This window comes from Amblyomma americanum, chromosome 6 (genome assembly GCF_052857255.1).
Source record: "Amblyomma americanum isolate KBUSLIRL-KWMA chromosome 6, ASM5285725v1, whole genome shotgun sequence".
Classification (NCBI taxonomy): Eukaryota; Metazoa; Arthropoda; class Arachnida; order Ixodida; family Ixodidae; genus Amblyomma; species Amblyomma americanum.
The window spans coordinates 59,830,508-59,844,290 of NC_135502.1; the positions used below are offsets into that span (position 1 = coordinate 59,830,508).

The 13,783-nt window shown below is 43.4% G+C and overlaps 1 protein-coding gene across 1 annotated transcript in view; it reads right to left on the minus strand.

Moving 5' to 3' along the window:
• Positions 1–13,783, minus strand: part of l(3)72Dn (UTP4 small subunit processome component l(3)72Dn) — a 43,897-nt gene that overhangs the window by 12,396 nt on the left and 17,718 nt on the right. Inside the window, exons 9-13 of the mRNA XM_077627109.1 lie at positions 10,780–10,936; positions 9,755–9,816; positions 7,265–7,525; positions 3,710–3,890; positions 1,228–1,331 (exon numbers count right to left, since the gene is read on the minus strand). Coding sequence (XP_077483235.1) covers positions 1,228–1,331; positions 3,710–3,890; positions 7,265–7,525; positions 9,755–9,816; positions 10,780–10,936 — 765 coding nt within the window. The remainder of the gene's footprint in view (positions 1–1,227; positions 1,332–3,709; positions 3,891–7,264; positions 7,526–9,754; positions 9,817–10,779; positions 10,937–13,783) is intronic.

Genomic DNA, 13,783 nt, shown 5'->3' on the forward strand with positions numbered 1-13,783 from the left:
GGTTAGGTTAGGTTAGGTTAGGTTAGGTTAGGTTAGGTTAGGTTAGGTTAGGTTAGGTTAGGTTAGGTTAGGTTAGGTTAGGTTAGGTTAGGTTAGGTTAGGTTAGGTTAGGTTAGGTTAGGTTAGGTTAGGTTAGGTTAGGTTAGGTTAGGTTAGGTTAGGTTAGGTTAGGTTAGGTTAGGTTAGGTTAGGTTAGGTTAGGTTAGGTTAGGTTAGGTTAGGTTAGGTTAGGTTAGGTTAGGTTAGGTTAGGTTAGGTTAGGTTAGGTTAGGTTAGGTTAGGTTAGGTTAGGTTAGGTTAGGTTAGGTTAGGTTAGGTTAGGTTAGGTTAGGTTAGGTTAGGTTAGGTTAGGTTAGGCTAGGCTAGGCTAGGTTAGGTTAGGTTAGGTTAGGCTAGGCTAGGCTAGGCTAGGCTAGGTTAGGTTAGGTTAGGTTAGCATATATTGCATGTTGTGACCTTCGTATAGTGTTAAGCTCGGATGTTGATGGCACTGTTACAGTGAGTGCAAATGAGTTCCGTGGAATCGGGCTATTAGTTGGGGCGCGTCCAAACCCTTTCTCGTGGTCTTAATTGAACTTACGTGATACATGATGGTGCTTCATAAAAGCCCCGCACAATCAAGCAGGACTTAAATTTTGTGCTACTTGAGAACCTCAAAGGAAATTTTTTCTTTCCATGTGCATTCACCTTCTTGGTTTGGGACAGTGTTGACAGCGCCACCAAAACTGATGTGCAGAACATATGCACACCATGCACTAACAGTAGGCAGTAAAGAGCTGGAAAGCAAAATGCGATGCGGTTGGACTTCGTCCGCCACCTTTCTTGTCACACATCGAGAGAAGGAACCACAGTCATGCCCCTGCACCACAGACATGCGAAGAGGGGCGTGTGGGGCGCAAATATTGTACCATTCACTGCTACCCAGAAGACAAGTATTTTGGCATGGCCTTGTCGCAATTTCACCACAAACCACCAATTTGTAGCAGCATGTAGCAAGTTTAATGTAATGGCGCAGGTTGGCACAAACGGTGCAGCATTCTCAACACTGCAAGTGACGTCAACGCTAAGGTGCAAAGCTGCAAATCTGCTTACTGTTCACTATGTAGCAATTGTTCAAGGCAATGGTTTTCCAGCTGGCTTCCAAAGAACATTCAGTGCCCCATTCAGAACAAGTTTGTGAGTAAACCGTATGCATTCACTGATAAAAAGTAAGAACTGCTCACATACCTCGGAAGTCTTCAGGTCATAAACCACAATGCTGCTCTCATTGTCTGCAATTGCAAGGTGCCCCTTGGATGACAGACATGCCATGTAAGCATGTGCTGTGCTACCTGCAAACAGAAACTATGCATTAGGAAATGTCAACGTCCTTTTAAATAAATATGCAAGCTAGAAGTCTTTACAGAGTTTGCTGTGGCCCATACACTCTCTTAAACACGTGGTATCATGATCCTATAAGCTTAATTTAATACGCTGCATAAAAAAATAAAGTGTAATTGCACACCGTAGCATAATGGTGATGTTACCACATAGATGTACTATAAAAAGAAAAATGAGTGCACTAAAGGAATGCCATTCATACCACCTGAACGCACCAATTTCATGACACCAAAAACCAGCTTTCCATAACATTAACAATTCATTTTTATGCATAAATACATGTTACTCATTTGAAATGGTAGTTATCAGTCAAAACATGTGTCGAGGAATGCTTGAACCATTACTGAACATGACCTAGGAGGAGGATTATGCAACTGCTTGTGTCCAAGAAATGGGCTTGCTTCAGCAGTATGTAATATACAGCCGCCAAATGAACATTGTGCCAGTTCATTCTCCGGGCTTGTTTTCGGGTGAAGTCCAATATTCCCCAATTCTTGCACCTCAAATAGTTTACATCAAAATTAAGTTAGACGTAATCTCTACACAAAAATGCCTCTAGAGAACGTACATTTTTCAGTGCACAAGGCTGAAAACACTGTATAAAAATTATCAGATAAGTTGGGCTAATTTAAAGGAGCCTTTTATTTATTTATTATTTATTTCAGAATACTGCAGGCCACTGCTTGGCCCAAGCAGGAATGAACTTACATTGTTACATTACCAAAAGAATAAAATTATACAATATCAGCAGCACACGGATACAAAACATACATATAAACAACATTAGCAGGTAAGTAGACGATGTAACGCATCAGAAAAATTTTGTGAGGAAAAAAGAGATGCCGGTAACGAATTCCAGTCTTGCACTGTTTTAGGGAAAAAACTGTATTTAAAACTGTTAGTTTTGGCGAAAAGGGGAGCAAGTGAATGTTCATGAATGCTCCGAGTCCTTCTCACAAGAGGACGCTTAATGCACTCTCTCTGGAAGCTTGAGTTTATTTTTTCCTATTAAACTATTAAACAAGAATATCAATCTATTAATCTTTCTGCGGGTTTCTAGTGTATGAATGTTATTTGAGATCATTAACTGCGAGGGAGAGTCTTCCCTTTTGTATTTTCCATATATAAACCTAACCGCTTTCTTATTGACTTTTTCAAGGATCATCATGTCTTTTTTCGTGTATGGGTCCCACACTACTGAAGCATATTCAAGTAAAGACCACACACAAGTTTCGTAAGCCAATTTTTTTATGTGTGCTGGGGCAGTTTTTAGCTTTCTTCGTAAAACACATAGCTTTCGTGATGCAGCTGTAGAAATATTAGTAATGTGTGCCGACCATTCTAACTTTTTGTCAAGTGTTACACCCAAATATTTATATTTCTCACTTCCAACTTCCGGTCGACCGGCGATCTTAAACCTTTTTTAATGCTCGTAATTCATGACAAACAGGCCTGTGAGAATATTAAATCCTTTCGAACATTTGGTTGAATGGTACAGTATTCAATATACAATTCGATCCGAATGTTTAGTATTTGGAACCTCAAAAGTATCTTTCATGAGCGAATTACGTTTCTAGAACTCTTGCTGCGTGTGGTTTTGGTTCAGTGTACCTGCACCGGGATGTCACCGTGGCATGCGCGCATCCAAAGCCCCGACCCCACACCATGTGCCTGCGCTCGGGCGCACACGCCAAAGCCGGTCAGCGCATGCTCGCAGCAACAGACTCGAACAGGCGGAAGTGTGGCTGTTGCTGTCAGATCTGTCCCTGCCAGGTGTCTGCGGTACTTTGCACGGCACCTCGATGACTTCAATGACAACAAAGAACATGGCATTAACGTGAGTTAGCAACCATGTTGAACAAATAGCCATGCCTATCCAAGTCAGCCTGTCTGACCGACTCCACTTACTATATCCATGATGACACTTTCCACGGCAGGAAAGAGCTGGTCAGTTGTAATATCGATGCCCGTTTGCATATAATTGAGTCGGAAGAATAAAAAACTTTCAGAGAAAAAAGAAAAAAGGATTTTCACAGTATTGCTGGCATTTATTTTAGTTCACACAATCAAATTTTTGGACACTACATAGTCCGAAATACTGCTAAGAATACGTACATGTTCCTATGAGACATGGGACAGTTCCTCAATAAAGTCCGAAACAGCATGCCAGTTACTGGAGTCCGAAAAATCATGCCAGTTACTGGAGTCCGAAAAATCAGTTGGCTACTGTATAAGGATTCGCTTCAAAAACAAAAAATTGATTTTCACACACCCCCACTAATAAATAAGCTGCATCAATAAATAAGCAACTGCAAATAAATGAACTTGCCTTGTGCAGGTGGAATTGTGTGCAGGTGTGAAGGCGGCATGCTGAACACATGGATGGCCCCATGGTGACCCAATGCCACAAGGTGGTTTCCATCAGGACTGAACAGCAGCTGTCTGGCGGGACCCAGATGTTCCATAAATGGGGACACCTTTGTGAACACAGGCGTAATCCCATCTGCCTTCTGTGGACAGACCAACATCAAAACAATGTGAATTTCTGACTTGAGAAAGACATGAAACAACGCGTGCACACACTCACATGCACACACAACACGGCACAAGAGTAGCAACCAGTGGTTTATGGGACGGCAAATCAGCGCCTGGGCAACCCAAAAATGTTTTTCAGTGTAGCGAGCATAGTAAACTAGAATATGATCCAGTGGCGCAAAGTGCGATGCCAATGCACATTTGTCAGCACTGATGCCACAAGGTGGTGCACTGCAACCTTTTCTAGCTGCTTTGGCAGTTATACCTGAAAAAGTACGGGCAGCTCTGTGTACTTATTTTAGTAATGTGAGGCAGTGGTTTTCTTACCCACATATATACGCAGGTGCAGCTAGGCTGCATGGTATTATTAAACATACTTTTTGAATTGCCAACTGCAAAGAGCATCTTAAATTCTAATTCTCTGGTGGCTGCTAGAATTGAACTTCAACAACTGCTGGCCCAATAAACGCATTCTGCATGCAATAGCTGTTACAGGCCTTGTATCTTGTGTACTTTAGTAAGCAGACATTTGCTGAACACAGCCAAGCACGGCCCTAGATGGAGCCCTATACCAGTGCTGCACCCGCCACATACTCTTCTGTGTGCCAATTCAGCAGTCGACCGTAAGCCAATTGGCACCCTAAGGCAGAGCATATGAAAGAATCCTTTGTTCAAGGGATATCCTTGGAACTTCATGGCAATGAAAATGGACAAGGCCTAGCACTTCTGAAAACCTTGCTATTTTTTGCAGAGTCCCCAGTTTCATACCAAGGGGACGGAATGCAAGAGCATCAGGCTTTACTTGTGCTTTACGAGACTTTTATATCTTGTGCTTTACATGAGTTTTAAACCTTGTGCTTTACATGGTGCTTCAGGAGAGCAAAAATGTCACCTTATGAATTTATTACACACAGATGTATAGAACCCAACAATTGAAATCGGACGCGTCGGTACAACACGCTGCATGCGCAGCCGCCACAAGCCTTTGTGGACATGCACTTGTGCTTGCGTTCAAATTGAGTGGCCCCTTTCGCCCCATTGACCCTCTCGTTCACCTTTTCGCTCATGTAACAGGTTCGCTTCGCTTGTCCAACACGAGTGAGCTGCTACACCTTTCCACCCCTTACAACCAGCCCTCCACCGGACCTACAACAGGAAATGGCACTGCTACGAACAGCCACCAATGCCCTTAGGTGAACCAAAATAGCCAAATGCCCTTCTGTTCACACCACTAGACCACATTCTAGTTCACTATAGTTTTTCAAGCCAGCAACCGAAATACAACCTTTCCTTTTAACATGTTCACTGCGTCGTGAGTCACGAGTGGGTCATGTCGTGCATTCATGCTGTGCGCCAACGAATATACCGAGTTGTGCGGTGAATCTGTGTGCCAGCTCTGATTTATCGAACAGCCTGCGAAAAGTACACATGCCACGTCGCTGTTCCAATTTATTGGTGGTTCCCTGTGCATTGTAGCTTTGCATTGTTGCAATGCACCAAAGAAAATTAAAGGTGGCCCATCGGTGGGCAACGCCACATATGGATTAGGGCTCTGAAAATCACCACCGCAGTGAACATGTTAATAATAGGGCATGCGTGTATGTAGGCTTATGCTGCCATGATTGCTTAATTATTGTATTCCAAGCAGAAGTTGAACACTACTCCTAGAAAATTGTACACACTTGCCATAAAAACCTGCATATAATACGGGCCCGCATACAGTGTTGTCCACTTATAATGATATTGAAAAAAAAAACAACAATTGTTATCACCAATTATCGTTATATCTGGACCGGCAAAAAAAAAAAGCAAGAACACGCCCACGTATTCTCCCATGCATGTAGGTATTACCCCGTGCATGTAGCCGCCGCCACCAGCGCTCCTGTCAAGGACGCACAACGTCTTAGCGCCACCGCCACCCCCTCTGGCGCTTCCATCGAAAGATAAACACATTCGGATGTTATACGCACATAGCATCTTGGTGCACTGCCAAGGTCTGTGCTGCGGACAGCGCGGAACAGGAGAAGGCGCCAAGAAAAGCTAGCGCTTAAAGAAAAAAAGTAAATTCTCAACCGTCTCAATGACAAAAGTGGGGGAAAGGAGTTCAGGCTTGCACTTAGTTGGCGTCATTTTTACCCAGTTAACGAATGCCCAAACAGGCGGAAACTACGTTTGTGTGGGACAGCTTTGGGCAGCGGCCGCGAAGCAAGCTCCTTCCTCCTGTGATAGTAACGACGATAGCACTTGGTTTCCCAAGGCCGTAAGCAACGCTCTCCCACGGATTTAAACCATTCCAGTCCGTTTGTGGAGTTTTAGCGTCCTTCGTTTCAAAGTATTTTATTTTTCATCAAACTTAAAGACAAATTTTGGTCGTAAACAGCTTCCGGGTGGCCAAAACTCTATCGCAGTATCCATTATTTCCCCGATAAGTCTATCATTGTGTATTGTTTATTTTTACATAGGGGCTATGGAAAAATTGATAAATCTAAAGAATTTGATCGTTATATGTGGTATGGTTAAAAGTGGATTACACTGTACTGACGATTTTCATGACCTCAATTGATCAAACATGGCGGTGCTATGTAGGACTGCTTCTGGGATCAGCCAAGGTAAAATCGCACTTGTTCAATGGTGGCAGCCTCGTGTGAGCCAAACAGCCCTGTTTTCCTGTGGTGTGACATGTATAAACAAGACACAGAAGAAATATGTCTGGCGTACGGCCAGTGCAAAAGCGGAGTGCTTGTGTGGTCAACACACGCTTTGAGAGAATTTAAAATCAGCAACATCAACAATGAAGGCTCTCAAACAACTGGCAATTGAGAACACTAGAAGTGCAATTTTTTTCCATTCAGCACTACTGGTAAGCAAGAGCCAGGCACTGTCAATAAAACAAGCTAGAAAAGTTTGCCAGTCACTGTTGCATGGGTTGCCACTGATAAAGCTGTGCCCTTGTGCCTTTTTTATACATGCTCACAAACTTTATGAACTACGTTCTATTTTAAATATGAACATGCCTTAAATGTCAGCACATATGGTACCTTACAAATTCCCAGTGCCTCGTGGTAAAAGTCAGCACTACAAGAGGCAAAAAGGAAAAGAAAAGAAAACCAGTGCACTGGTCTCATTTCCTCTCCATTATTCAACACAATGATTTGAACCAATTCAAGAATCTACAACACCATCCTGCTGTGCTGGACAGCATGGCCGACGCACCCTCTGCACATCTTTGCATGCAGCCTAGTCATTGTATACAGTGGCTACACAAATGAAACAGCCCTTTACAACCCTTGCAATGCGTTGGCCTTTTTCCTTCCCTAGAAGCAAGATGTGCATTCAGCCGTGCACTAACCATGTCAACACGATAGAGCGTGGCTTTGTCCGTGTCCGAGCATGCCAACCAGCGGCAGTCGTGTGTCAAGGCCGCGGTGTGATAGCTGGCCCCAGCCCGTGCTTTGATGCAGGCAAGCTGTACAGGGCGAGTGGCTAGATGAAGTGGGACACCACAGGGCCCATCCTTTTCAACGGTGGAGCCCAGCTGCCACAGTTCAAGGTGCTCGCCGTAGTTGAGCAGGATACGGCCACTGGACTTGGCCAACTGCACTGGTGATAACTGTGGAAGAAGCAAAGCAGTGCTACCATTGTTTGAGCTACTCAACGATCTCAGCCCAGGAACTGCACTTGTCCAGCTAAATAGTAAAACAGCAGCATAATAAAATTACTGGGCTAGGTGCCGTTGGCAACTGCTGCAGAAGCAAGTGATAGGGTATGAGAGGCAAAGCAACTGTATTTCTTTCAAGGTGTAACTTATGGCATGTAGAGAGTATGATTGAGCACCTAACCAGCAAACTGAAACAGTACCCAGTAGCAATGCGCCTTCAAATTGCCCTTTTGACATAGTGAGAGTATAAAAAGGATAGGGGAAGAAGAGACAGGTTCAAAACTAATACCATAAGAAATGCAACACTTGTCAACAGCTTGGAAAAAGAGAATATATGTATATATATAACAAAAAACATAGCTCTAATTGCAAGGAGTATAACAACTTAAAAAGAAAAAAAAGTGAGGAATGAAAATTATTTTGACATTGGTGGTAAAATGAAGCCTTGAATCCCCAGAGCCCTAAATGATACTATGTCACTAAATGGACTGCCACAGACTGAAGTAGACAGTTTTGAGCGTGACATCTTTTGAGTAACTATTGAAACAGCTTGTTCTATGCATATTTCCATGCCTTATGTTGCTGCAGTCATCACCATCCACTTCATTTTGTCAAGCCAGATTAATCATTCATTCCTCCCTCACAGGCACAGAAAAAAATTACACTTGAAACATATTATTGCCACTAACGTACCCCTTGAAGCAGTCCGTACCTACTTCGATCTCTCCCGGTACTCCAGAACTGTAGTTATAGAAAGTTACTTTGGCATCTATTATACACAGCACTGACATGTCTGGCTGTTGAGCAAAAACAGCATCGTGCATGAAGAAGAGCCAGTCATGTTGAACATAAAAGAGAGTTTTGTTTGACTTATCAGAAGTCTGATCTATCATAAATGCATCTTAATATGATTCAAACAAACTGTGACTTGGGTCATGAATATCTACGCATACGAAGTAATTGGGAAGCTTTTTGCTAAGCAAACATAGATATAAGCATTAGCACAACATCAAATATGGGTGAAAGACATTTATTTGTTTATTAAATCAACAACTTTCAGCTGGTTGTGTGGCTAAAAAAAAGTTATCAATAATGCGAGAGTTTCCCACACTAATTCAGACTTTAAGGGACTGGGAAAAAAAAACATGTGAAAGTCAAATTATCAAACAGCCTCTAAAGACAGCGCCAAAAATCGTCTCGCATCTTAGTAAATTTAGTTGGTGAAAAAAAATGGGCAACGGCCATTTGCTCCCGAGTGAAAAGTGTGCAGCAACTACCATTTTTGGCAGTTTCATCAATGTTTTATTGTGTGCACACTGTTGGGAGAGTCGAAGCACAACTGCTCAAAAATGGTAAAGGCTCCCACGGCTTCTTTCAAGGTCTAACGCAGTAGCAGAGTAGCCTTTTGCAGGTGGCGGCATCCACGTGAACAGGCTTCACCGCAAACTGTGAACAGCTCGTAATAAGCACGCAGTTTCGGCACACATCGATAGTCTTCAAGGACGAAAGCAAAGGGAGAGCAAAATGGTGCCAGTACAGCGAGGTGCCCCCACCCAGCGACACACAACTCTGCACTGTAAACGGCATGATTGATAGCCACAATCGCCACAGGGTGGTAGTAAAGCTCACAAAAGATAACTACATGACCACAGGAACCCTCCAATTGTCGCCATGCCTGATGATGCTGTATGCACATTAGAGCATGCGTGGGCAAAATAGGTCATGCCCGCTTGGGAGGGATTTCTGAACGGTCGCTTGCCATGCTGGGGTGTGACTGGCAAATTTTCAGCTGGTGCGGTGCTACTAGCCTGACGTATCCCACCTTGACCACCGCTCTTTTGCTTGATGGAAACGTTACAGCAAGACAAGTATGAACGAAGCGAAGCCGCAAAACGAACTGCGCTTCTTTAAAATGCACTGGTAATATAGCCGGTGAACCAGTTTTAAAAACTATTTGACTGAAATGAAAGTGTGAATTACCTAAGGTTGAGTTATCGAGGGTGTACGTAATAATAGTAACAGAAACACAAACATATGCATCGATGGTTACTCAAACCAGTAAAGGTGAAGCTCGAAGTCCACCAATTCATAGTGCATATGCTGCAATAACTTAATAAAGACAACGGATGTCCTACTGAGTACTTTCCAAGAGCTATGTTACTGAATGAATGCTAAGCATACCTGTAACGGTGCATGGCTCACAAGTGTTGTCTCTGTTGACACAGCCAGGGAAGCATCCAAGCCTAGGCCGAAAAGACAATAGCAAGGAAGCGTTCACACCATGTACTCATACTTCCTGCTTTAATAGTGCATATCCAAAATACCAGCATACCATTCCTGTCTCAAACTGTACTTCTGCCTCAGCTGACAATATTGCTGTCATTACCCAGAACATAATTAGGAAGTCAGTTGCACCAGAAGCAAGAAAGATTGGCGCATTGTTGTCAGCACAATTGTCGTATACAAAGCTCTGAATTGACCAGAGTAAATTGACCAGCCAATGTTAGAGGCAGTGGTGTCTTGTGCCACTGCTTCATTGCAAAATAAACTCCATAGTACCATGCGTGCTTTTACTGCAATCAACGCTGGATATTTTATCCAGTGTGAGTAATCAGCCAGGTGCAAACTGGGACGTGAAATTTGGCAATTTCAACTTCTCCGCTCGTCTGGTTAGAGCATTTCAGACAAACTCGAGTTGACAAAGCGAGTTTATGTTGAAAAAGTTCTTTTCTCATTTCAAATAGAAACTCAGCTTTGCCCATCCTGAGCCACCCATGCTTCCAGAAGAAGGAAAGGCACCCATACAGTTTACCTAATCACATCACACCCAACACAGAAGATTACAGATAATCTCACTCCTTAGACCTCACAATACAATCTATTATATTTTATGTTATGTATAATTATTTGACATAATTAATTCACTGAAATAAGTTGTTTCTGTTTAACCTTGCATTTTACTCACTGGGCAATCATACTAGTTCGCAATGTTGTTGCAAAAACTCAATGATATTTAACACAATATTATTGTGTCTATAGCATCAGCAGCCTTGAGTACAATTGAAAGCTGGCTGGTACGAGCACTCAATAAGCACAGAGTTCAATACTTTAAGGCTCAACGAGCACTGAAAATGCCTGCACAACATGTGTAGACACTTATGGTAAAAATCAGCCAAATGTTTGCCACATGACATGAAGCACCATACCTCCGGACACAACTTTTCCTTTGGCAAATGCAAGCGCTCGAACATCAAGTTCATGGCATGTTCTCTGCATTGACTTCGCCCACTTTTGTGTGCCACTGACTCTTGTAAACTTCACCAGCAGTGGGTCCACACCAGCCACAAAAACACTCTTCTCATCCTGAGAAAAGAAAAAAAAAAAGAAACCCGTGACGTAAAAACTGGATTAAACAAACAACATTCTGTAGAAGGTAGGAACCCCCCCCCCCATTTGCTCAAAAAAAAGAAAAAACACTGCGTGCAAGAAAGCTGAGCGGAAACATCATGGATGAAGCAACAGAGGAAATTTTAGTGAACTATACTACTACCTCAATCAAAAGTAACAAATTGCAAATTGTGGGGTTTAACATCCCTGAGCGGAAATAAAAAAATAATGCTATGACGAATAGTTCAACACAGGAGGCACAAAAGTGCAGCAATGTATTTTGCAAAGAGGCCACAGTGACTCCTTGGCAGCGTGAACAAATATTGCACAAATAAAGCACAGAGGGCTGATCTGTAGTTGATCAATATCAGTTTTTACTTTTTAGGCATGTGCGAATTACGGTATTTTGGTTCGAAGCAAATTCGAAACGAAGTCATTTCCTTCGAATAATTTCGAAGCAAAATTTCAAATAATTATGGAACACAAAAAAGGTATATGGCACAATAGGCATTTTCAAAACCATGTATTTTTCAAACACACAAGCCCGGTACAAGAAAAAAAAAAGAGAATGCATTGAAGCTGTTTCGAGTTTCAGCAAAAATGATCATCGAAAATTGGGGGATCTGACTTACATGCGGTGCGAACGTATCTGTGGAGTGTGAGACCAACCTATATATGGAGCCTCCAACTGCTGCTCATATCTGCGATTGCGTCATCGCACAGCTATTGCTTTCAGGCAGTGACTCGACACCTGCTAGGTGTACGCACCGCGCATCCAGCGCCACCTATGTCAGGTGTCGGAAAAGGGCACCCGTCTCCATGTGTCTCGTGCTAGCTCTTCTTTGTGCTCATGCCGTCGTGCTTGCTTAGCAAATTTCAAGTGCAGAAGAGCAGCTACGGCAGACACAGTCAGCCCAGACTCCTTCCGCAGAAGCCAAGAGGGCCGCGCGTCCTCCTATTAGAGAGATTTAGCATAGAGATATCCGCTTCCGCAGGGTGCCACTGCACATGCGCAGATCGCCCTGAGGACGCCACAATGCGCCGGGTGTCACCAGCTGTTTGCATGCCTGCTCCATCAGGACTAATCAGCACGTGCACACTGGCGGCGCGCAGAAGCGGATTGCACTATGCTAAGCCTCTCTGTTAATGTACGCTACTGTGCCAGTTACGGTGCATGCGCACTGCGGGTAGCATGGCCGCAGCCACCTGGCAAGTACAGACCGGGACACCGTGCTTCCGCCTGGTCGTGTCTCTTGCCGCGATTATGTGTAGACCAGCTCCAGCATTCGCGTGGGAGCGCAGGCACGTGGTGTGCAATTGGGAGCTTTGGTTAGGCATGCACTGCAGTGTCATCCTGGCAGAGATTTGATGAACCGAAGTGACACGAAGCAAGACAGGACAGCAAGCTGCCGGGCTAGTTGGTGTTGCATGTTGTAAGGAAGTCAGCACAAAAAACAGGAGAGGGACAGAAGAGAGGACACATCGCTCATGAACGTCTTATGTCCTCTCTTCTATCCCTCTTTCGTTTTTTGCACTGACTTCTTCACAACAAAGCAAGAGTTCCAGAAATGTTATTGGCTCGAGACGAATACTTAAGAGATTTCAAGTACCAGACATTCGGATCAAATCGAATATCAAATACCTTACTATTCGACTGAATATTCGAAATTATAGAATATTCGCATATGCCTATCAGTTTTGCTTGACTACAATGCCAGGAACAACAATTTAGTTCATATTGCTTGGTCTGGTTTGGTTTATGGAGGTTTAACGTCCCAAAGCAACTCAGGCTATGAGGGACGCCGTAGTGAAGGGCTCCGGAAATTTCGACCACCTGCGGTTCTTTAACGTGCACTGACATCGCACAGTACACGGGCCTCTATAATTTCGCCTCCATTGAAATTCGATCGCCGCGGCCGGGATCGAACCCGCGCCTTTCTGGTCAGCAGCAGCTAAGCGCCATAACCACTGAGCCACCGCGGCGACCTTTCATACTGCTTATTCTGAAACATGCAGCCCTAGTCAATATTACCTTTGGTGCCATTTGAACCAACACACAAACACATGTGCCACTCACACAGGACAAAACGAGTTCACAGTGGTGCCCATGAAAGATTGTCCAGACAACTACTGCATTAGAAGGAGAAGCTGTGTACTTGACCCATTGCACCTGAATAAGCATTTTTCTGCAATTACGGTAGAATCTCTCTAAAGTAAAGTCAATCGGACCAGCAAAAATATTTATTATAAGAGTTGTTGGTGATAGCATGGCTCGGAAGATGGTAACTGTCAGTTAATCTGGCTACCACTTTCAAAACGCATAGTGTTAATGAAAAAAAAATCTGGAACCATTCTGTACAAATCGTCCCATTATGTGCTAATTATTTATTTTCAGTTGTCATATTTTCAACTTCGCCCAAGTCCAGTGGAATCACTATTTTTGCACATATATAGCTTGAGGCACCATGTTCTGCAGCCTGAGTGTAGGCAATACAGTGGACTCTCTTCAAACAGAACCTCAAGGGACCAGGCAAATATGTTCCATTTATCAGGAGTTCCATTCATAGAGAGAATGAGCAGAATGGCACATTATGAGCACAAACTTGATATAAAAGAAAGGCAAAAATTTTCAATTGTACAATCGCTCTTCCACCTGGCGGTAGGTAGCATTACAGAAAATTTCCGGTTAGCAACGTTATATTCGGTAACCTCTAGCTTACCAGGCTAGCCAGCTGTGCTGCATATGAATATGGAAAGCGTGAAAGGCATGCTGTGTTATCACCCTTGATCTGTGTTTGCCTCTGACTGCTTGCCTTGCAATTG